Source organism: Chelonia mydas, chromosome 7 (assembly GCF_015237465.2).
Source record: "Chelonia mydas isolate rCheMyd1 chromosome 7, rCheMyd1.pri.v2, whole genome shotgun sequence".
In the NCBI taxonomy this organism is placed as follows: Eukaryota; Metazoa; Chordata; order Testudines; family Cheloniidae; genus Chelonia; species Chelonia mydas.
This window is the reverse complement of record NC_057853.1, coordinates 89,461,118-89,486,488: the sequence shown is the minus strand read 5'-3', so window position 1 is coordinate 89,486,488 and position 25,371 is coordinate 89,461,118. Positions and strand designations below refer to the sequence as shown.

The 25,371-nt window shown below is 46.2% G+C and overlaps 1 protein-coding gene across 10 annotated transcripts in view; it reads right to left on the bottom strand.

Moving 5' to 3' along the window:
- Window positions 1-14,811, bottom strand: part of LOC102944791 (lipase member M) — a 46,934-nt gene extending 32,123 nt beyond the window's left edge. The window contains exon 1 of one of the 10 annotated variants that reach the window (XM_027833743.3): window positions 14,772-14,811. In XM_027833743.3, the coding sequence (XP_027689544.1) occupies window positions 14,772-14,773 (2 nt within the window). In that variant the 5' untranslated portion in view covers window positions 14,774-14,811. Of the gene's footprint in view, window positions 1-92; window positions 325-762; window positions 875-943; window positions 1,090-1,815; window positions 1,854-1,927; window positions 2,545-8,861; window positions 8,921-14,771 lie in introns of those variants that run through there. The other 9 variants (XM_027833741.3, XM_027833738.3, XM_043551613.1 and 6 more) reach the window with 9 other exon arrangements.
- Window positions 14,812-25,371: the final 10,560 nt, after the last annotated feature.

Sequence of the window (25,371 nt, the reverse complement as noted above, 5' to 3'; positions counted from 1 at the left end):
TGAACATACTGTAGCTCTCTGCTTTAAAAAAAATGGTACTATTTACTTTTATAGCAAGAAAAAAGCCAAGAGTCTGACTTAGAAGTAAATACCTGCACAAGGAACAGCTGATTTAGCTCCCTGGCCTGAGGGAATGTGTGAAAGCATAGGAGGTGGGTAAAGCTCGGGGTGAAAGTAAGTCCAATGACTTACCAGTAAGCTGGGGCCATCTCTGGTCCCCGGAAGGGGCAGGGCCTAGGGAGGAAGGGGCGGGGCTGAGGGGGTCAGAGCCAGCCCCAGCCCACCCTGTAAGGTAAGTGCACCCCCCCTCCAAGGGTAAGTGCCCCCTGGGGAAGTGGCAGGGCTCCAGCAGCTATTTAAAAGACGGGGCAGCAGAGGCAGCTGGAGCCACAGGCCCTTTAAATAGCCCCTGGAGCCCCCGCTCCCCCAGATCACCGGGGGCTATTTAAAGGGCCTGCGGCTCCCCTGCTTCTACCATCCTGGTCCTTTAAATAGCTCCCGGAGCCCTGGAGTAGCAGTGGCGGGGCTCCGGTGGCTATTTAAAGGGCTGGGGCAGTAGAAGCAGGGGAGCCCCAGGCCCTTTAAATAGCCCCCGCAGCCGCTACCCTAGGGCTCCAGCAGCAGGGCTCTGGAGGCAATTTAAGGGGCCTGGGGCTCTAGCCACTGCTGGGAGCCCCAGGCCCTTTAAACTGCCCCCTGGGGAAGCCGGGCTGCCCCAGTACGGTGCACTGGCTCTTGCTGGTATGCCGCACTGGGGCGTACCGGCTTACTTTCTCCTCTGGTAAAGCTTCTGCTTGGGGAGGCAGTAGCCCGTCTCTTCTGCCTGTGGCCCTGCCCATATTCCACCCCTGCTCTGCCCAAGACCCTGCTCTGTCCAGGCCCTGTCCCTTCCCCACTGTCTCCCTCCTCTCTTCCCTCCCCCTCCTTGCTCACCCCCACTCACCACGTGCACATCCCCTTCCAACCAAATCCCTGAACCTAAGCCAATTATGTTTGAAAAAACCCTCCACTTTTCTGCAATTTCTTTGTAAAGAAAATGGAGCATGTTTTCCACTGTGCACCAGATGGTGTTTGTGAAGGCTGGATATGCAGAAGGTACCTAATTAAAAGCACTAAACTTGGGAATAAAAAAAAAAGTCAGTCACAGGTTTTTTGATTTACCCTGATAGTTGACATGCAGGCAGCCTGCAAAATGGCCTTTTCAAGTGCCCAGACCCCCTCTCAATGATCCTGGGGAACTATAATGATAAGCTGCAGTTAAAGCTAATTGAGAAATCTTTGTCCTTGCTTCACACAATAAAACAAGGTGTCAGGCCTCACCTTCAGCTGGCATTTGCACCCTGATAGGAAGAAAATGGCTGGAATCAGACTGCAAAAGCTGCCACCTTATTTTCACTTCTTCACACAAATAAAGCTTGAGTGCTTCCTGTGTTTATTGTTTAAACAGCAGTAAGCACCTCAGGCAATGAATAAGAACTGCCAGGAGGAGTGCCTGCTGCAGCTAGAGATGAATCCTGGCAGTAAAATAAAGGCTAGCTGCTACTTTAATAACAATAATACACGCTTAGCTCAAAGAACCAAGAAGGCAAAAAGTTCCATTGAGGCAGCATGGTTGTGCCAGCTTTATGTACCAGACCGGTAGACCCCATATCCCCATGGGTGAAGGAACCAAATCACCAGCCCCATTCTCATGAGAAACTGGCCACCAGGCAAATGTAATCTCCCATCCACTGAAAAAAGTTGAGTCTTATCCTATCAATGGCGCCTCTCCTCCCCGCCACCATGTCCCTCCTCCCTCTGCCCCACCTTCCTTACCTCCATACCTCTCTCCCCCCGAGGCTCCGGCCACTCAAGCTCTCTGCGGCTCCCCCAGCCCTGCCTATCGCAGAATTTGAACAAGTGAAAAAACCTGATTGCCACTGCTTACCTGTAGGAATGCTCTGAAGGGCTCTTGCCCTGGTGGAGGGGGCCTCGTGGCCATTTATTATTCAGCCTCAGCTGCCCAGTCCCACTTAGCTGGCCCTGGCCCGGAGGACAGGACAGCATAGGCTGCCTGCTACCACAAGTGATCCAGCCCTCCCTGCAGAACACTGACTGACTGCACACATAGGATAAGGCTGGCTGGCCTACCTGCGTCTTTGTCTAGTCCTCCCACCTCCTACTTTGAAAAGTGATGATGGGGGTGGATCCCTGCTCCCCCTCCCCTTCTGGCAAGTTGCTCCAGCATCACACAGTGGGAGGAGGAGTCGTCCCATAAAGTCCCAAATTGAAATTCTCCTCTGATCCAGGAGAAGTGTATACTGCATGAATGAAGCATAAAGGTTTTGGAATTGTAAAAAACACTTTGCAAAATTGCACTTCTAAGCATTTTCCACCTGATGACCTCAAAGCACCTAACCAAAAACAATGAATTTACACGAACTCCTGTGAGGCAGGCAAGTATTATTATCCCTGTTTTTCAGATGGAGAAACTGAGGCACATGCTAATTAAGTCCCCTATCTGCTGTCTTTTTAAATCAATGGAAAGACTCCCATTGAGATTAAGCCTTAAATGATGGCTACAATGTCACACTGGAAGTCTGTGACAGGGGGGCCATTAATAGAACCCCAGATCTTCACATTTCTAGCTCTGCTTTCAACACCAAACCATGCTTCTTCCCTTAAATTTTACTTTCCATTATCTGGAAAACAAACGAGTCTCTTTGAAGGGACGCTTAATTGATTACTAAACAGGCTGTGCATGTAGGTAATTGTATTTGTGGTACAGTAGAGTTCAGAGAGGAATCATCCAACAACTCTGATTTCAACAGAAATTATGTGTGATGAGTTTTATATGCAAAAAGAAAAGGAGACTAACTAATTTATTTGAGCATAAGCTTTCGTGAGCTACAGCTCACTTCATCGGATGCATACTGTGGAAAGTACAGAAGATCTTTTTATACACACAAACCATGAAAAAATGTGTGTTTACCACTACAAAAGGTTTTCTCTCCCCCCACCCCACTCTCCTGCTGGTAATAGCTTATCTAAAGTGATCACTCTCCTTACAATGTGTACGATAATCAAGTTGGGCCATTTCCAGCACAAATCCAGGTTTTCTCCCCCACCCCGCCACAAACCCACTCTTCTGTTGGTAATAGCTTATCTAAAGTGATCACTCTCCTTACAATGTGTATGATAATCAAGGTGGGTCATTTCCAGCACAAATCCAGGGTTTAACAAGAACGTCTGGGGGGGGGAAGAGTAGGAAAAAACAAGGGGAAATAGGTTACCTTGCATAATGACTTAGCCACTCCCAGTCTCTATTCAAGCCTAAGTTAATTGTATCCAATTTGCAAATGAATTCCAATTCAGTCTCTAGCTGGAGTCTGGTTTTGAAGTTTTTCTGTTGTAATATCGCAACTTTCATGTCTGTAATCCCGTGACCAGAGAGATTGAAGTGTTCTCCTACTGGTTTATGAATGTTATAATTCTTGACATCTGATTTGTGTCCATTTATTCTTTTACGTAGAGACTGTCCAGTGTGTCCTTTTAGAGAGACAAGGTGGTTCCCCCTGGACTATTATAGCTGCCACCCATGAAGGTGCGTGAAGCAATAATATCTTTTATTGGACCAACTTCTGTTGGTGAGAGAGGCAAGCTTTCCAAAAGCCCGCCCTCTTTTAAAAGTGATCTGCCCTCCCACACCTTAGCTGAGTTGCTCCAGCGTCAGCAGAGCAGGAGGCATCCCACAGCTAGGCCAGCCAGTGAAAACCAGAACCACTTTTCAAACTGATGGGGCTCTTTACCTCCCACTCCCCCGCATTGTATAATGCATAGTACAAAAAGCATCCCTCAACGAGACAACATGTTAAAATGAACAACTGGGATAGGGCAAGTGAGGGAGGGGGAAGGTGGGTGGAACTGAGAGCAGTGAGGGGGAGGGCTGAGTGAACAGGGAGAAGGGGACTGCAATGAGTGAGTGGCGGGGGACAGGGGGCCAAACACAAGCAGGAAGAGGAGAGGAGGAGGAACCCAGGGAACAGGTGGTCAGGGGGGATGAGGAGGAAACCCCACAAAGAGCAAGCAAGAGGGAGGCTGAGCAGGGAGACAGGGGGACTCACTGGCTGGGGCCAACCGAACAGGGAGAGGGTGGAGGAGGAGGATGAGCAGGGCAGGATGGGGAGGGAAGGAGAAAGCCCACTTAGCCCACCCAAGGAACAGGGAGGGGGGGACTAGATGGGGTGAGGGGCCAAGCAGGGAGGGAGCCGAGCAGGGAGGAAGGGGAAGGAACCGGCAAAGCAAGCAGCAGCACAGCAAGCTGGGATCTCTGGAGAGGAGGGTTGGTGGCGTCTTGGAGATGGTGGTGTGCTGGAGAAAACTGCAGCAGCTGGGAAAGCATACATGACTGAAATTTGACCTTGTATCTGTTCCATGCAGGTTCAGGGGCAGCTAAGCAGGCTATCTGCTACTTAGCCTTCTCAACTGTCTCTGCTTGGGGAACCATAATAAAGAAAAACATCCGGTAGCATGGAAGGCAGGGAGGGGAAGAGGCAGGGCCACCATGGCCCCAGCATTCAGCAGCATATCTGCTGCACCTGTGTGGGAAGGCAATGCCTTCCCGTGCCTATTATATGCGCCACCCATGTGTGAAAGTGAAGAAGGTGCTATTTGAAAATGCCAGTAATTATGACCGTGCCATTTGTAGGGGACATGTGACCTCTCGTTGTCAAGGTGGTGAGCAGTGACTCCCATTGAAATAATTCTAAATACCGAAGCAGTAGCAATGACCATAAACATCTTCTTCTATCTTCATATAGGCATAGGATTGTGTCCCCTCCTCTCAGAAATGGACTTTCCCCATAGCAATCCATGCTTTTGTCAACTAGAGATTAGACTACTGCAGTGTGCTTTACCCTGGGTTGACTGTGAAGGCCACAGAGAAGCTTTTCTGCTTGTCGTCGTCGTTGTCAAAGAACCCATAGGGCTAGGGGCTAGTTATCTGCAGGGAATCCCTGAATGCTTCCAATATTGGGATCAACAATGACGCTGTGGCTGAAAACACCTGGTGAAGCTTGGGGACTTAGACCAGGGTTTGCTTGTTAGAGGGCTTCTGGACGTGGTAATCCCTGACTGCAGACCAGAGTGAATAAAAGTAATGCATCATTCAGGTCACAGTGCTTTGCAGAGTTTTCCTGACTAAATGTAACTACCAAATGTCCTGATAGCCCTTCTCTCTTTCCTACATAAAGAAGCTCAGAAAACAACTTTATAGAAAATGTGATTTGTCAGTGAGACCAAGGACCTGGGCATAACTAAACAGACATTGTGTTTGTAGTACTTTTTGTATCTGGTGCCTACGCTGATGGGCCATCGGAGTGATTGGAAGAGTAAGAGATAATAAAGAAAAGAGCAGCATTTTTTCAGCTGAATAAAGCTTGCAGGCAAAGACACGCATAAAATATAATCCTACATGCAAGACAATGATACATCAATCATTACAAACTCATCTTATCAAGGCTTGTTGTGTGTTTCCAGATTGTTCCAGGTCCCCTTTATTGCTTCCCAAAACACTCATTAAAGGCTGGATTGTGGCTTTTATTACTTTAAAAAAAATAAAGTGTTTTGAAATTTTTCATCAAAAAATGAAAAGAAAAATCAAGATGAGTTTGTGTGTGAACATTTGTGTTTTGGTCCAAAAAAGAATTTTCCATTGAAAGAAGGGTTAACCTGCTCTACCATTTATGGCACAGCCCTACGTGGGGGAAGTGTGGATCTTTCAGTACACATGAGGTGACGAAGCAGCTGCATTACCATGGAACAGGTTGTGCCCTTACAGCACACCAGCCTGGATCTGCTAGCCCATGCACAGAGGAGCAGGGCAAAGGCCCCATGTCTTCCCCTTCTCTGCTTTCTGCACCTGTTTGTGCTCCCCAGGGACTGCTTTTGTGGGAGGCCTTTGCATAGCTGCATGAGGACAGGCTTCTTGCATGCACCTCTGTCCCTGTACAGCCAAGCAAGGATGTCTTCTGCTCTGATTCAAAAAGGCCAAGGGTTTACAGTATTTTCAACCTGAAGCTTTCAAAAATCATGAGTCAAGCCCCTAACATTATGAAAGTCTTAAAAAGCATGAGATTATTTTAAAAAAACAAATGTGGAGTTCTTTTTATTTGCCTCCTAGTTTCTGAGCCCTTGGGTGCACTCGATTCATGTTTTCAAGCTTTTCTCCACAACCATGAAGGGTAGAAAATTCCTTTTTTTTAAACCAAAGATAGGATTCTTATGAAATTTTTTGATTCAAGAAGCAAAACACAAACTATTGCAAGACTTATGAGAGCTGGCAACACTTGACAAAGCCACTCCCAGTGGGAAGTCAGTCTAGTAAGACGTGGGGTGGGGGGGGGCAGGAAAGATGTGCAACACAGTTTCTACATAAGTTAATCTTTAAAAGAAACTCTCAGGCATATCAAGATAACTTTCCAGAAGTGCTGAGGCAGCAATATCTTCCTGAGCCACCAGGACTGGAATAAAAGAGCTGTAAAACAGCAACGGCCCAACCCGTGGCAGCACCAGCACATATCACAAGCAGCCATGTGAGTTCCTCCAAGATTGGAAAGGAAGGAATCCTCTCATGTTAACCACTGTTATATGAGCAAAGAATGCACATGTGCTATCTCTACCCTGCAGCTCCAGTCCTTCTGCTTGCTTCAGAGACAACTTTGGGCAATGTATATAAGTAAAACAAAATTTACTAATCCACGACTATATTATTTCTTTGGATTTATACATGCCTAGTGCAGGGTGTCTATATACGTAGTTGGGGGCACCTTCGACTTCAAGATGCGTAACAGGACACAACTTCACCATCATATTTCTTATATAATCCATAAAGTGCGTCAGGGAAAAATAATTCTGTTTTGCAAAAAAAAAATTAAATAAAAAAAATTGAGGTTTCAGAATTTGTTTTCATTCCACATTAGAATGAAAAAGAGACCTGAAACTTTTCACTAAAAAAAACAGAGGGAAAGAGACAAACCTCAGACAGCCAATATCCCAGTGATTTGGGTGGCTCCCCGGTCAAAAAGGGACCCTGGTGACTTTGGTCAGCACTGCTGACCAGGCTGTTAAAAGTCCACTTGGTGGCACAGCAGGTCTGCAGGCTCCCTGCCCGGCTCTGCACAGTTCCCAGGAAGCAGCTGGCATATCCCTCCAGCTCCTAGGTGCACTGCCCCCCCCACACCAAGAGCTGGCTCTGTAGCTCCCATTGGCTGGGAACCATGGCCAATGGGAGTTGCGGAGGTGGTGTCTATGGGAGTGGGAGGCATGCAGATCCCCCTGGCCGACCCTCTGTCTAGGAGCCAAAGGGAGATGTGGCCACCCAGAGCCTGCACCCTGAACTCCCTCATGCACCCCAAACCCCTGCCCCAGTTTGGAACCCCCTCCCACACTCAAACTCCCTCCTGGAGCCTGCACCACTCCCACACCCCAACCCCATGCCCCAGTCCTGAGCCCCCTCCTGCACCCCAAACCTCTCATGCCCTGCCCCACCCCAGAGCCTGCACCCCCAGCTGGTGCCCTCACCTTCTCCCACACCCCAACCTCCTGCCCCATCCCAGTGAAAATGAGTGAGCGAGGATGGGGGAGAGTGAGCAATGGAAGGAGGGGAGAATGAAGTGAGCGGGGGCAGGGCCCTGGAGAAGGGATGGGGCAGGGACAAGGCCTCAGGGAGCGGGCAGGGCAAGGGTGTTTGGTTTTCTGCAATTAGAAAGTTGGCAACCCTATCAGGAAACAGTTTCAAGTCCCGGCTCTGAATCAGGTAGCAATGTCTCCTACAGCCCAAATGAATGCTCAAACCACCAGGCTATTGGCTATTTTGGGGTCTCTCTCTTGATCTGACAAAGTTTCAGACAAAAATATTTAATAAAAAAATTCCCAATCAGCTCTAATAATCACTCCAGACCCGCAAAACCAGCAAAGATATAATAGCAGAATCCTGTAATGGGGCTCATACTGTTAACTCTTCAGTGCTCTTTTAGCTTATTTATACAGTGACTTCTGAGGGGCAAATCCTGTTTCCTTCCCTATGGGAGTGGAGTGTCCTCCAGTAGCAGAACTTGTGAGGTTCTGCTGATGTCCTAGCGTGTTTCTGCCTAGCTGTGGAGCCCAGCTGGAGAGACTGAGGAGGCTGATTTCCCCCTTCCATGCAGGCAGAGATTTTCCTTAATGCTCATCTTATTACTGTTTTGCTTTGCTGACATGCTGGAATCCTCAATGCACTTCTCTTGATTGCCTTTTAAATCAGATACACAGTTGTCAAGGTTCCTTCCCCACTCTGAACTCTAGGGTACAGATGTGGGGACCTGCATGAAAAAACCCCTAAGCTTATTTTTACCAGCTTAGGTTAAAACTTCCCCAAGGTACAAACTATTTTACCTTTTGCCCTTGGACTTTATTGCTGCCACCACCAAGCGTCTAACAAATATATAACCGGGAAAGAGCCCGCTTGGAAATGTCTTTCCCCCCAAAATCCTCCCCAAACCCTACACCCCCTTTCCTGGGGAAGGCTTGATAAAAATCCTCACAAATTTGCGTAGGTGAACACAGACCCAAACCCTTGGATCTTAAGAACAATGAAAAAGCAATCAGGTTCTTAAAAGAAGAATTTTAATTGAAGAAAAAAAGTAAAAGAATCACCTCTGTAAAATCAGGATGGTAAATACCTTACAGGGTAATCAGATTCAAAACATAGAGAATCCCTCTAGGCAAAACCTTAATTTACAAAAAGACACAAAAACAGGAATATACATTCCATTCAGCACAGCTTATTTTATCAGCCATTTAAACAAAACAGAATCTAATGCATATCTAGCTAGATTACTTACTAAGTTCTAAGACTCCATTCCTTTTCTGTTCCCGGCAAAAGCCTCACACAGACAGCGAGAACCTTTGTTTCTCCCCCCTCCAGCTTTGAAAGTATCTTGTCTCCTTATTGGTCATTTTGGTCAGGTGCCAGCGAGGTTATCCTATCTTCTTAACCCTTTACAAGTGAAAGGGGTTTTCCTCTGGCCAGGAGGGATTTAAAGGTGTTTACCCTTCCCTTTATATTTATGACAACAGTATTGAAGGGACTAACCTGCATCACTCCTGCCAGTTACAGGAACAAAGACTCAACAATATGAGTCTGGAAGCTCACATGAATGAATAAATAAAATACATACATAAAGGTGGCCTCCTTACAACACCCTGCTACTAATGCCCTCATTAAATGAAATAATTCCGTCTGGGTCTGGCTCTGCTGTTCACCTGATTCATATTTTGCTAAAAGTTGATAGAAATTATAATTACATTTGCACAATAATAATTTAAACTAATATTACTTGGGCCCTTGGCATACAGCAGAGATTTCTTTAACCAAACACACACACAGGATCAGCAAGAATCACCTTAATAATCCAACAAGAACACCCAGAATTTTATTTGTAAGGCACACAAGGCATTGACTGAAACAAGTTATATTAAAAATCAAACAAACAAAAAAACCGCCACACAAACACAGGGAGAGACCACTCCTAAAGCTTAGCAAATAAAATCCACCATATGGCCAGCCTGGGACAGCTCTGAAATAAACGAAACTGTGGATGAGCATCCCATGTCTTACAAGGTGGATGGAAATAGGGGTGGATGGGAAACAAGATTTCCATTTTGTAAAAAAAATTGAGGTTTTGTAATTTGTTTCCATTACAAGAAGGAATGAAACCAAGAACTTTCTTGACACCTTAAATGATTGCTTCTTGGAGCAGCTAGTCCTGGAACCCACAAGAGAAGCAGCAATTCTTGATTTAGTCCTAAGTGGAGCACAGGATCTGGTCCAATAAGTGATTATAGCTGGACCACTTGGTAATAGTGACCATAATATAATTAAATTTAACATCCCTGTGGCAGGGAAAACACCACAGCTGCCCAACACTGTAGCATTTAATTTCAGACGGGGGACTACACAAAAATGAGGATGTTAGTTAAACAGAAATTAAATGGTACAACACCAAAAAGTGAAATCCCTGCAAGCTGCATGGAAACTTTTTAAAGACACCATAATAGAGGCTCCATTTATTTGTATACCCCAAATTAAAAAACAAAGTAACAAAACTCAAAAAGTGCCACCGTGGCCAAACAACAAAGTAAAAAGCAGTGAGAGGCAAAAAGGCATCCTTTAAAAAGTGGAAGTTAAATCCGAGTGAGGAAAATAGAAAGGAGCGTAAACTCTGGCAAATGAAGTGTAAAAATATAATTAGGAAAGCCAAAAAAGAATCTGAAGAACAGCTAGCCAAAGGCTCAAAAAGTAATAGCAGGAAGCCTACTAAACAACCAGTGGGGGGACTGGATGATCAAAATGCTAAAGGAGCACTCAAGGATGATGAGGCCATTGCAGAGAAACTAAATGAATTCTTTGCAGAGGTCTTCACAGCTGAGGATGTGAGGGAGATTCCCAAACCTGAGCCATTCTTTTTAGGTAACAAATCTGAGGATCTGTCCCAGATTAAGGTGTCATGAGAGGAGTTTTTGAAACAAATTGATAAACTAAACAGTAATAAGTCACCAGGACCAGAGGGTATTCAACCAAGAGTTCTGAAGGAAAGCAAATGTGAAATTGCAGAACTACTAACTATAGTTTGTAACCTATCACTTAAATCAGCTTCTGTACCAAATGGAGGATAACTAATGTGAAGCCAACTTTAAAAAGGGCTCCAGAGGTGATTCCGGCAATTACAGGCCAGTAAACCTGACTTCAGTATTGGGAAACTGGTTGAAACTATAGTAAAGAACAAAATTGTCAGTTACATAGATGAACATAATTTGTTGGGGGAAGAGTCAACATGTTTTTTGGAAAGAGAAATCATGCCTCACCAATCTACTAGAATTCATTAAGGGGGTGAACGAGCCTGTGCACAAGGGAGATCCAGTGGATATAGTGTCCTTAGATTTGACAAGGTCCCTCACCAAAGGCTCTTTAGCAAAGTAAGCTGTCATGGGATAAGAGGGAAGGTCCTCTTATGGATTGGTAACTGATTAAAAGAGGGGGAACAAAGGGTAGGAATAAATGGTCAGTTTTCAGAATGGAGAGTGGTAAATAGTGGTGTCCCCCAGGGGTCTGTACTGTGACTAGTCCTATTCAACATATTCATAAATGATCTGGAAAAACAGTGAGGTGGCAAAATTTGCAGATGATAAAAAACTACTCAAGATTGTTAAGTCTCAAACACACTGCAAAGAGCTACAAAAGGATCTCACAAAACTTGGTGACTGGGCAACAAAATGGCAGATGAAATTCAATGTTGATAAATGCAAAGTAATGCACATTGGAAAACTCAATCCCAAGTATACATATAAAATGATGGGGTCTAAATTATATGTTACCACTCAAGAAAGAGATCTTGGAGTCATTGTGGATAGTTTTCTGAAAACATCCACTCAATGTGCAGTGGCAGTCAAAAAAGCTAACAGAATGCTGGGAATCATTAAGAAGGATAGATAATAAGACAGAAAATATCATATTGACTCCATATAAATCCATGGTATACCCACAGCTTGAATACTGCATGCAGATGTGGTTGCCCCATCTCAAAAAAATATATTGGAATTGGAAAAGGTTCAGAAAAGACCAACAAAAATGATTAGGTGTATGGAATGGCTTCCATATGAGGAGAGATTGATAAGACTGGGACTTTTCAGCTTGAAAAAGAGACAAGGGGGGATATGACTGAGGTCTATAAAATCATGACTGGTGTGGAGAAAATAGGTAAGGAAGTGTTATTTACTCCTTCTCATACCACATGAACTAGGGGTCACCAAATGAAATTAATAGGCAGCAGGTTTAAAACAAACAAAATGAAGTATTTTTTCACACAACGCACAGTCTATGGAACTCCTTGCCAGAGGATGTTGTGAAGGCCAAGACTATAAAAGGGTTCAAAAAAGAACTAGGTAAGTTCTTGGAGGATAGGTCCATCAATGGCTATTAGCTAGGATGGGCAGGGATGGTGTCCTTAGCCTCTGTTTGCCAGAAGCTGGGAACGGGTCACAGGATGGATCACTTGATGATGACCTGTTCTGTTCATTCCCTTGGGGCACCTGGCATTGGCCACTGTCAGAAGACAGGATACTGGGCTAGATGGACCTTTGGTCTGACCCAGTCTGGCTGTTTTTATATCTGTTCTTATGACCTGTTGATTTATTTATTTATTTATTTATTTTTGCATGGGAAAAAACAAGGGCAAGAAAGACCACTGCGGAATAGTCAAGTGCTTAGGGCACTCACCTGGGATGTCGGAGATCTGGATTCAACTGTCTGGCCTGAATCAGGGAGATCAGGGAATTGAACCTCACTCTTTCTCACTCCCATTACACTATTCTGGGGTGGGGGTGGAGAGCTGCCTGCGCAGCAATTCCATCCTGGACCTGAGAAACCTTCTGCTCAAAACAGGTACATTTCTGCTGAAAGTTTTGGTGTTGATGAATTGGCATTTTCTAACAAAGAAAAAGTTACTTCAAAAATTCCCAAGTAACTAAAAGTGAAGTACCAGAGCTACTCCTTCATTCTACAGGAGGTGATGGATCAGTGAGTATCTAAGCAGCACCAGTTCTGGGCCCATGCCATCACTCACTTAGTTCTGAGAGATGCATGCACTATCAGGTGACTGACTGACAGAATCATTAAGGCTCTTAGCTCCATTCACAAGCTGAACTGTCATTACTCAGCCATAAAAATCCATACTGTAGGGATCTGAAAGACCCTTACTATGCAGACTACATGAGTATTTCTCAATAAGAGCCAACAAAAAAAAATTGCACAAACAAGGCATCTTCTACAGCAGGGGTCAGCAACCTTTCAGAAGCGGTGTGCCAAGTCTTCATTTATTCACTTTAATTTAAGGTTTTGCGTGCCAGTAATACATTTTAACGTTTTTTAGAAGGTCTCTCTCTATAAGTCTATATATTATATAACTAAACTATTGTCATATGTAAAGTAAACAAGGTTTTCAAAATGTTTAAGAAGCTTCATTTAAAATTAAACGAAAATGCTGATCTTACGCAGCCAGCCCGCTCAGCCCGCTGCCGGCCTGGGGTTCCATTCACCTAGGCTGGCAGCAGGCTGAGTGGGGCCCTGGCTGGCAAAGGGCCAGCGGCCAGAACCCCAGACCGGCAGCGGGCTGAGCGGGGCCGGCGGCTGGGACCCCAGACCAGCAGTAGGCTGAGCGGCTCAGCCTGCTGCCGGCCTGGGGCTCCATCCACCAGCTCCTGCCAGCCAGGGTCCCAACTGCCAGCCCCGCTCAGACCGCTGCCGGTCTGGGATCCCAGCCCTGCCCACACAGAGTGGGTACCTACCTTCTCCCTGGTTCTAGCCCATCCTCTTCCTCTCTCTCTGCACTGAGCTGAAGGTGGGAGTGCACTGAGCACAGGGCTGGGGGGGAAGGAGTAGGCTGGGGGTTGGGGTGTAGGGTCTGGCCAGGAGCTAGAATGAGGGAGGGGGCTCAGGGTTGGGGCAGGAGGTTTGGGGGTGGAGTGCTTACCTGGGCAGCTCCCATTTGGTGCGAGGGGTGCAGGTGGGAATGTGGGGGATGGGGGATGGGTGCAGGAGCTCCCATTTGGTGCTCAGGGTGGGGATGGGAATGTGGGGGTGCAAGAGTCCGGACATGGGGTAGGGGGGCTGGGGGCATGTGAGAGGGGTGCAGGAGTCAGGGCAGAGGGCTGGGTGTGTGTGAGGGGGGTGCAGGAGTCAGGGTTGGGGTTGTGGGGGGTGCAGGGGTTAGGGCAGGAGGCTGGGTGTGTGTGGGGGGGTCAGGGCAGAGGGCTGGGAGGGTGTGGGGTGAGGTGCAGGGGTCAGGGCGGAGGGCTGGGGATGTGGGCTGGGGTCGTGGGGGTGCTCCCAGCCCTTTGTCCTGAGCAGCTCACGGCAGAGGGCTGGAGGGGATAGGCCCTGATTCCACCTGGCCCTGTCCCCACCTCTTCTCCGCCTCTCCCCGGAGCAGCCAGCGGGCTGCGGCTCTGCTTCTCCCTGTCCCTCGCACGGGCCATCGGCTGATCGGCAGCAGGGAGCGAGAGGAGGAGGGGCCGGAACCCAGCACGCTGGGGGAAGAGGCGGGGGAAGGGAAACTTGCCTGCTCTGCAGCAGCAGCACCAAGCTTCTTCACCCTGCCCCGGGCGGCGGGGGCGGACAAGAGCAGGCCGGGGCGAGCACGATTTTTAATGGCAGGCTCCTGCCTGCCGGGGTCCTGGCCTGGCTTTGGCAGCGGGCTGAGCGGGGCCAGCAGCTGGGACCCAGCAGGCAGCAGCGTGCCATTAAAAATCGGCTTGCGTGCCATAGGTTGCCGACCACAAATAAAAGACACAAAAGCCATTAGACGGCGCGCATACTCACAAAAATTGGACACACTAACCCTCTTTTCAGTACATCTTCCACTTGTTACCACAAAAGCAGCTTTACCAATGTTAAATTCTGTGTCTAATTTTTGCCAGTTTAGCTGCACCCTGAGAGAGCAGCGATTTGCATTTCTTAATCCTCAGGGTTTAAAAAAAAAAGAAGTAAAGAAGATGAAATTGTTGATCTCCCTTACCGCTTTCAAGCAGGAGAAGCAGCAATTCACACACACATATCCCGTCTTCCAGCATCAATCACCAAGCAGAGAGCTCTTATTACCACTGGCAATAAGCATCAGAAACAAAGACACTATGCATTCCCTGCAGATTGTTCTTATTCATAAATAGGTGATAAAACAAAGAAAGCATGAACTCACATATACAAGAAACTTATTTTTGCTTCAGTTCTCTCAGATCTTCCTTCCCTCTCTACTTCTGAGGCTGATTCCACCTCAGCCGATTCATTGTGGGAAACATACCACAGTTACAGGTAATCAAATGCATTCATTACTTAAGAGCAGCAGTTACAATTGCTGTGTGTTGCCAGCACATGTAGAAGGGTGTGTTTAAGGCCACATTAGATAGTAATGTAAAATTAAAAACAAAATGATAACGAAATTTGTTTTTCATTCAGCTCATCGGGTGTGTGGAGAGGGAAATACAGTCTGTCCTCTCTTATCTCCGATTCTTATCAGGCTGACTGCATCAACCTGTTGGGATTTCATGTTTTATATTTTAATATTCTGACTTTTTGGGATTATTTAAAAAAACCCCTTTTCTGGTTATTTTTTATTGATTTTTACAAACATTCACTAAGAAATGATAAGATGTAATTAAAACAACGAAAATATGATATGGCCTCAGAAGCAAACTTTTTCAAATTGTGATTTTGAAAGTAGCATACAGAGATAAGTGATAAAATATGTAATTATAGAGTGATATAAAATTATTCCACAAAAAGATACAGGGTACAAAATTGTGGCTCTGTCTATGAAAATCAAAGGCAAAATGCCCATTGACTTCAGTGGGGCCAGGATTTCATACATGGTATTAGGGAAATGATGTACAACAATTTCTGAGGAGGCCAGGTAGCGTTATAATTATTATTTTTATTCCTTTGGGTAGTGTGACAGGTTTGGGTTAGATGGCTATAGGAGAGTAATAGAAGGCAGATATATTAGCCCCAGGCTAAGTAGGTCCCTTTGTCACAACTGGTGTTAGCAGTGGGATCTGGTGTCCACAGCGCTGCGGAAGGAGGAGAGTGTTTGGAAGGGAATAAAAAAAGGGGGAAGAGGGTCTATTTTTATTTTTTTTCCACCACAATGGAGGAGGCAGTGCGGGCACTGATACAAGCCATGGCTACCCAGCAGGAGGCTACTCATGTCCAGGCAGCCGCCCAACAGGAGGCAGTGTGGCTGCAGCAAGAGACTAATCGCCTGCTGATGGACCAGGCTGCTCAAGACTGGGCTATGTTGCAGGAACTGGTAAACCAGGTAAAGGCCCTTACAGATCTGAACCGCGGCCATGATGGGATGCAGATCATGCGGGCCAGTAATTGGCTGCAGAAAATGACGCGGGAGGATGATATAGAGGCATACCTCCTGGCCTTTGAGAGGACAGCCCTGTGGGAGGCTTGGCCCCGAGAACAGTGGTCTGGCATCCTCACTCTATTCCTGTGTGGGGAGGCCCAGAAAGCCTACCATGATTTGCCTGAAGAGGCTGCGGCAGACTACCCCCAGCTGAAAGCAGAGATCCTGGCCAGATCTGGGGTAACGACCGCAGTGCGGGCCCAGCGATATCATGAATGGAGGTACCAGGAAAACAAATCCTCATGGTCCCAATTATATGACCTCATCCATCTCGCATGAAAGTGGTTACGAACTGAGTCCCAGAGTCCAGAGGAGATACTAGAGGTTCTGGTCATCGACCGGTACATGAGAGGACTATCACCAGACCTTTGCACCTGGGTAAGCCAGAACGAACCCTCCACCTACGACGAGGTTGTCGCGCTGGTAGAAAGGCGAAGGACGGCGAGAGAGCTGATCCGACCAGTTAAGGAAGAAGCACCCCGGGTTAAACTAGCAGCACCAAGCCCTAGAGCTCAGGTGACTGGGCCACCAACATATACTTGTCTTTCTGGATTATGCTACTCGCTACCCAGAAGCCATCCCCCTGCGGAACATGGCCTCTAAAATGATAGCTAAAGAGTTGGTGGGGATCTTTGCCCGAGTGGGGCTACCAAAGGAGATATTAACAGACCAAGGTACCCCATTTATGTCGAAGCTAATGAAGGACCTCTGTACGCTGCTCCATATACATACCCTGAGAACTTCAGTCTATCATCCGCAGATCAATGGGCTGGTAGAAAGGTTTAACAGAACCCTCAAGGCAATGATAAGGAAAGTGGTAAGTCGAGACGGGAAGGATTGGGACACACTACTACCCTACCTTATGTTTGCAATCCGGGAGGTACCTCAGGCCTCAACTGGGTTTTCCCCCCTTTGAATTATTATACGGACGCCACCCCCGTGGCATACTAGATATTGCAAAAGAAATCTGGGAAGAGGAACCCAATGTGGGGAGAAATAAAATTGATCATGTGTTGCAGATGTGAGAACGGATAGCCCAGGTCACTCCTATTGTACGGGAACATTTGGAAAAGGCACAGGAGGCCCAGCGAACCCATTACAATCACCAGGCAAAAGTCCGACAGTTCCAACCAGGGGATCGGATGATGGTGTTGGTACCCACGGCAGAAAGCAAGCTTTTGGCCCAATGGCAGGGGCCCTATGAGGTGGCTGAACCTGTGAGGGAAGTAACCTACAAGGTGTGGCAGCCAGGACGCCGAAAACAAGAACAAATGTATCATATTAACCTCTTAAAGCCTTGGCACTAACGAGAGGCATGTGTAGTGGCCCAAGAGACCCCGATCCAGGGAAATAATATGCAGGAGCAGATCAGGATATCCACTGATCTGACACCAAACCAGAAGAAGGAGGTAACTGAGATGATCAACTGATACCAGGACATGTTTTCAACCAAACAAGGCCGGACCACCGAAACATATCACCACATTATCACAGACAGTGAGGCAAAGTAACTTTAAGGCCCTATCGGGTCCCAGCAGTAAAAAGGTAGGAGATCAAGGCAGGATAAAAAGGATGTTGGAGCTGGGAGTCATCGAAGAGTCCCACAGTCAGTGGTCAAGCCCGATTGTGTTGGTGCCCAAACCTGATGGCACCACTAGGTTTTGTAATGACTTTCACCGGCTGAATGAGATATCCAAATTCGATGCATACCCCATACCCTGTATCGATGAGTTAGTTGACCGCCTGGGCAATGCCCGATATTTGACCACCCTTGATTTAACAAAGGGGTACTGGCAGATTCCCCTTGCCAAAGATGCAAAAGAAAAGACGGCATTCTCTACACCAGAGGGTATGTTTCAATATACTGTTCTTCCTTTTGGACTGCATGGGGCACCTGCTGCCTTCCAGCGTCTTATGGACAAGCTCCTACAGCCCCATACCAGTTATGCAGTGGCATACCTGGATGATGTGATTATTCACACCCCGAACTGGGAAACCCACTTAGGAAAGGTGGAAGCGGTTCTGGACATGCTAAGACAGGCTGACCTCACAGCCAACCCAGCCAAGTGTGCTATAGGGCTGGCCAAGGCTAAATACCTTGGCTACATTCTATGAAGGGGCATGATCAAGCCCCAACTAAACAAACTAGAGGCTATCCAAAATTGGCCCTAGCTGAATCGGAAAAAGCAAGTCCGGCCATTCCTGGGTGTGGTGGGTTACTACCAATGATTTATTCCCCATTTTGCTACCAGAGCGAGTCCCCTGACAGACCTGATAAAAGCCCGGGGTCCAGACATGGTGAAGTGGACAGATGCCGCAAAGAAAGCATTCATGGATCTACAGACAGCCCTTTGCAGTAACCGCGTGCTTATAGCCCCAGACTTCAACGAAGAATTCATTTTACAAACAGATGCATCTGAAGTTGGATTGGGAGCTGTCCTATCGCAGATGGTCGGAGATGAAGAACACCCAGTCCTCAACCTCAGCAGGAAACTCTTCCCAAGAAAGCAGAAGTATGCCATGGTTGAAAGAGAGTAACTAGCTGTGAAATGGGCCATGGAAACACTATGTTATTACCTTCTGGGACGACGGTTTACCCTTGTGACCGACCATGCACCCCTCCAGTGGATGCAGTGAAACAAAGAGAACAACGCAAGGGTGACCAGATGGTTCCTGTCCCTACAACCTTTCCAGTTCACCATACAACACTGGGCTGGAAGCCACCATGGCAATGCAGATGGCTTGTCATGAGTTCACTGCCTGACGTTGCAAGTTGCCCAACCGCGTAGTGTTGAGCAGAGGGAGGGGATATGTGACAGGGTCAGGCTAGATGGCTATAGGAGAGTAATAGAAGGCAGATATATTAGCCTCAGGCTAAGTAGGTCCGTTTTCCCTGGGTAAGGTAACAGGGAAGGTTCCAGAACAATCAGGAACCTTCTGGAGACAATTAAGACAGACAGGCTGATTAGAACACCTGCAGCCAATCAAGAAGCTGCTAGAATCAATTAAGGCAGGCTAATCAGGGCACCTGGGTTTTAAAAAGGAGCTCACTTCAGTTTGTGGTGTGCGTGAGAGGAGGTGGGAGCAAGAGGCACTAGAAGCTGGGAGTGAGAACGCGGACTGTTGGAGGACTGAGGTGTACAAGCATTATCAGACACCAGGAGAAAGGTCCTATGGTGAGGATAAAGAAGGTGTTGGGAGGAGGCCATGGGTAAGTAGCCCAGGGAGTTGTAGCTGTCGCACAGCTGTTCCAGGAAGCACTCTAGACAGCTGCATTCCACAGGGTCCTGGGCTGGAACCCGTAGTAGAGGGCGGGCCCGGGTTCCCCCCAAATCATTCCAACTTCTGGTCAGACACAGGAGGAGTTGACCTGGACTGTGAATTCAGAAAAACGGCCAAGCTGAGGGCTCCTGTGAAGCTCCAAGGCAAGCAAATCCGCCAATAAGCGCAAGACCCACCAAGATAGAGCAGGAACTTTGTCACAGTAGTAAGAATGTCCCATATTTTAATTAACCAAGTGATCATAGAAGGAGCATAGGGATTATGATCCTGAACAACACTGGAATGTCTTGCAACTATCAGAAAAAAAAAACAGAAGATGAACTACCCTCCTCTTAGGAATGACATTATCAACAGGAGGATTATGGATATTTTTAGTTGTATGGAAAAATCAATCCACATATTTGCTCTATTTTTACCAAATTTTTATGGAACTACAATCTCACAATATTTTTAAAGGATCTATTAGCAGACTTACAGGAACGGTATCTCTCTGATTCAGTTCAGCTCAGTCACGTAATCTAGGTGCACGCAAGTAGGTTCTCTGTGTAATGGCTTGCCTTTAACCAAGTGGTTAGTACATAAAGATGATTTAGAATAGTCTCAAGATGTTTCCTCAGGATTTAAAATTAAATTCAACAGGGATATTAATATCCAACTCCAACTCCAATATAATATCTATATTACCTTCATGCTGGGGGTTCTGAGCTTTCAAAAGTGTTGTGTAGATTTTAGAAAAGCTACTTCTATCATTAGCTATATTAACTGGTATTATGTCAAAGCCTGATAGGCACCTGATCATTAATCAATTTTTCACCTGTAAAAATATTAAAGTTTGGAAGCATTGAAATAAAGGTGTATCTCTGAAATTCTTTTGTGTCCTTAAATTGGCCAAATACATTATATTTGACATTCTATCAAGAAATCTAGTAAAACCACCAAGATCCCAACCTTCACAGGGCCGGCTCCAGGAACCAGCGAAGGAAGCAGGTGCCTGGGGCGACCAATAGAAAGGGGCGGCACTCCATCCATTACTGGGGCGGCACGTCCGGGTCTTTGGCAGCAATTAGGCAGTGGGTCCTTCATTCCCTCCCTTCCTCTTTGGCGGGACTTCGGCAGCAGCTCAATTGGGTTTTTCTTCGCCGGTTGGAGCGGCAAAAAAGCTGGAGCCGGCCCTGAACCTTCATACAAGGATTCACAGTCTCCCAAGAGTATCAAGAAGGTTATTGCATAAGGGAGACAAGGGGACCCTCCCTTGAGGGTCCCAGAGCCCAGGCTCCAGCCCGAGCCTGAACATCTAAACTGTATAGCCCCACAGCCTGAGCCCGAGTCAGCTGACATGGGCCAGCTGAGAGTGTTTTACTGCAGTATAGACATACCCTTGGGTAAGGCCTAAAGAGAGAGCCTCTGTCTTAGAGTAATTAATTCTAAACCCAGATAATTTCCTTAAGAGTCTACACTGCTTGTGTATTGGGAAAAGTTGTTCTGAGGTTCATGGAGAAAAGAAATGTATTAACATATCACCCAATCTATCTTCAACTTCTCACAGTGCAAAGCTGTGGTGAGAAAGAACATACTGCCAAGGCCTGTCATATGGAGAAAAAGAATGCACTGAGAAGTCATCATTCATGTTTACATAAAGGAAGCCATGAACAAGCTATTTGACTATGAGAGAGAATGGGGCCATCTCATGATACAGTGACTCATGGGAGTAACAACATTTCTCAGAACTGAGGTTTGACTGCTCCATGTTAGGTTGATGAAGTTATAAAACAAACAAATGTGAAATTGAGAGTGGAAGTTGATAGCGAGTAACACTCACTGTAATCACCAAAGAAATGTACAGAATTTTTTCTTAATGTAAAACTGAGAGAAACTAAGACAGGTTTAAAACATTATAGTGATAAAATTATGATGATGACTGCAGGTCACTTTAAACTACAACTATTTCTATTGATCGTTGCTAACTGTTTGTATTAGTCACAATTCAATGCAAACAGCAACAGCAGCAGCTCCTCAAGGAAACAGACGTTCATTGATTGGTTTAAATAGGGTGAGCAAGTCCAGCGTATCTACCACTCCTCCCAGTTTAGTATCATCTACAAATTTGCTGAGAGTGCAATCCACACCATCCTCCAGATCATTTATGAAGATATTGAACAAAACTGGCCCCAGGACCGACCCTTGGGGCACGCTACTTGATACCGGCTGCCAACTAGACATGGAGCCATTGATCACTACCCGTTGAGCCCGACAATCTAGCCAGCTTTCTACCCACCTTATAGTGCATTCATCCAGCCCATACTTTAACTTGCTGACAAGAATACTGTGGGAGACCGTGTCGAAAGCTTTGCTAAAGTCAAGAAACAATACATCCACTGCTTTCCCTTCATCCACAGAACGAGTAATCTCATCATAGAAGGCGATTAGATTAGTCAGGCATGACCTTCCCTTGGTGAATCAATGCTGACTGTTCCTGATCAGGAAGAAAAGGAAGCAACTCAGCCAATTCTCCAAGGTCCTTGACTGCCATCATAAGCTACCACGAATCATGTGCTGGATTCAATGGGAAAATTAACAATAAAATGTGTTATTTGATTCTTTTCGACTTTCTACACCTGCTTTCAGTGAAATCCTATTTAACAAGGTCAAACTTTTTTAGTTTTGTTTTTCTGCTGCAACAAAGTTCCTCCTCTACTTTGGTGGGTCTTGCGCTTATTGGCGGATTTGCTTGCCTTGGAGCTTCACAGCAGCCCTCAGTTTGGCCGTTTTTATGAACCCACAGTCCAGGTCAACTCCTCCTGTGTCTGACCAGGAGTTGGGAGGTTTGGGGGGAACCCGGGCCCGCCCTCTACTACGGGTTCCAGCCCAGGACCCTGTGGAATGCAGCTGTCTAGGGTGCTTCCTGGAACAGCTGTGCGACAGCTACAACTCCCTGGGCTACTTCCACATGGCCTTCTCCCAACACCTTCTTTATCCTCACCATAGGACCTTCCTCCTGGTGTCTGATAATGCTTGTACTCCTCAGTCCTCCAACAGTATGTGTTCTCACTCTCAGATCCTAGCACCTCTTGCTCCCAGCTCCTTACACACTCACCACAAACTGAAGTGAGCTCCTTTTTAAACCCAGGTGCCCTGATTAGCCTGTCTTAATTGATTCTAGCAGCTTCTTGATTGGCTGCAGGTGTTCTAATCAGCCTGTCTTAATTGTCTCCAGAAGGTTCCTGATTGTTCTGGAACCTTCCCTGTTACCTTACCCAGGGAAAAGGGACCTACTTAACCTGGGGCTAATATGGATCAATGGCTCCATGTCTAGTTGGCAGCCAGTATCAAGCGGAGTGCCCCAAGGGTCGGTCCTGGGGCCGGTTTTGTTCAATATCTTCATAAATGATCTGGAGGATGGTGTGGATTGCACCCTCAGCAAGTTTGCAGATGACAGTAAACTGGGAGGAGTGGTAGATACACTGGAGGGTAGGGATAGGATACAGAGGGACCTAGACAAATTGGAGGATTGGGCCAAAAGAAATCTGATGAGGTTCAACAAGGATAAGTGCAGGATCCTGCACTTAGGACGGAAGAATCCAATGCACCGCTACAGACTAGGGACCGAATGGCTAGGCAGCAGTTCTGCGGAAAAGGACCTAGGAGTTACAGTGGACGAGAAGCTGGATATGAGTCAACAGCGTGCCCTTGTTGCCAAGAAGGCCAATGGCATTTTGGGATGTATAAGTAGGGGCATTGCCAGCAGATCGAGGGACGTGATCGTTCCCCTCTATTTGACATTGGTGAGGCCTCATCTGGAGTACTGTGTCCAGTTTTGGGCTCCACACTACAAGAAGGATGTGGAAAAATTGGAGAGAGTCCAGCGGAGAGCAACAAAAATGATTAGGGGACTGGAACACATGACTTACGAGGAGAGGCTGAGGGAACTGGGATTGTTTAGTCTACAGAAGAGAAGAATGAGGGGAGATTTGATAGCTGCTTTCAACTACCTGAAAGGGGGTTCCAAAGAGGATGGATCTAGACTATTCTCAGTGGTAGCAGATGACAGGACAAGGAGTAATGGTCTCAAGTTGCAGTGGGGGAGATTTAGGTTGGCTATTAGGAAAAACTTTTTCACTAGGAGGGTGGTGAAACACTGGAATGCGTTACCTAGGGAGGTGGTGGAATCTCCTTCCCAAGAAGTTAAGGTCAGGCTTGACAAAGCCCTGGCTGGGATGATTTAATTGGGGATTGGTCCTGCTTTGAGCAGGGGGTTGGACTAGATGACCTCCTGAGGTCCCTTCCAACCCTATATTCTATGATTCTATGATATCTGCCTTCCATTACTCTCCTGTAGCCATCTGGCCCGACCCTGTCTCACTGCATTTGTGCTACTCAATTTAAAACAAAACAAAACAAAAAACAACCCACAAAAACTTCTGACAGACACACACACACACACACACACACACAAAATAGGAAACAAGCATCAGCAAAATGGTTTGGGTTGAGCATATCATCCTTCTAACAGATCCTTAAAAACCAATGACTCCCCCATCTCCCCTCAATTCCTTAAGGTGATTAACCTGTAGACAAGCAGTTGCAATGCTTATTGTGCAAGCCTTGCTTAAACCTAACTCCTTATGTAATCTAAAACGATCAGTCAAAACCTAGATTTAAATGGTTGCTGTTCCAACATGTTTCTGGAGATGCCTTCACACATTCTTTAAAACACAGTAATGAAATATTGCTTCTGGGGAAAAACTCTGATGCAAATCATTATCAAAATGACACATTCATCACAGAAATAATTCTCGCCTGAAAAACAAAGATGCATACTCTCGGATAGACAAAGAGTTCAGTTTCTTAAGTGAGGTGGGTTGGATCTGGACAAACATCTCAAGTGTCCCCCATTGTCATTCACAGTCCCCCTGGGCAGGCAGGACATTTACATATAACAGCCTCTGTGCTCTCTGTTCCATCTTCTATCCATATCATAAAAGTCGGTAGAACTCACATTTGTCAACTTAACAGCATGTTCACCAGCAGCAGTAAAATTCAGCACTTTCTGCTTCAATAAACACAGACTGCTTTCAACAAAGCTAGAGGAAAATCTCCCTTATTAGTAAGAAGTATTAGGTATATCTCCCTAAACTAGCCACTAGACGGCAAACAATCTAAAGCATTTGAATATTCCTGAGTAGAGCTGCAGGAGCATCATTCCTCCTAGAAATCCATCACCTGATTTTCAAAGATGCTGAGTGTCAGGGTTCCCTCCCCACTCTGAACTTTAGGGTACAGATGTGGGGACCCACATGAAAGACCCCCTAAGCTTATTTTTACCAGCTTAGGTTAAAAACTTTCCCAAGGCACAAATATTGTTTTTTCCTTGAACAGTATGCTGCCACCACCAAGTGATTTAGACAAAGGACAGGAAAAGGACCACTTGGAGTTCCTATTTCCCCAAAATATCCCCCCCAAGCCCTTACACCCCCTTTCCTGGGGAGGCTTGAAAACAAACAAGATGAGCACAGACCAGCCTTGGATTTTTAACACCCAAAAAACCCAATCAGTTTCTTGAAAAACAGAACTTTATTAGAAGAACAAAAAAAGACAAAGAGAACAACTCTGTAAGATCAGAATGGAAGATCATCTTACACGCACTCAGATTCAAAACATAGAGAATCCCTCTAGACAAAACCTTAAGTTACAAAAAGACACAAAAACAGGAATACACATTTCCTCCAGCACACTGAATTTCACAAGCCAAAACAAAGAAAATTTAACGCATTTTCTAGCTAGATTACTTACTAACTTTACAGGAGTTGGAGGGCTTGCATCCTTGATCTGTTCCAGGCAAAGGTATCACACAGACAGACAAAAGCCTTCCCCCCCAGATTTGAAAGTATCTTGTCCCCTCATGGGTCATTTTGGGCCAGGTGCCAGCCAGGCTACCTGAGCTTCTTAACCCTTTACAGGTAAAAGGACTTTGCCTCTGGCCAGGAGGGATTTTATAGCACTGTACACAGAAAGGTGGTTACCCTTCCCTTTATATTTATGACCTGAGCATCTAATTTCAACTGGTGATGTGGGCACTCAGCATCTCTGAAAATCAGCAACAAAAATC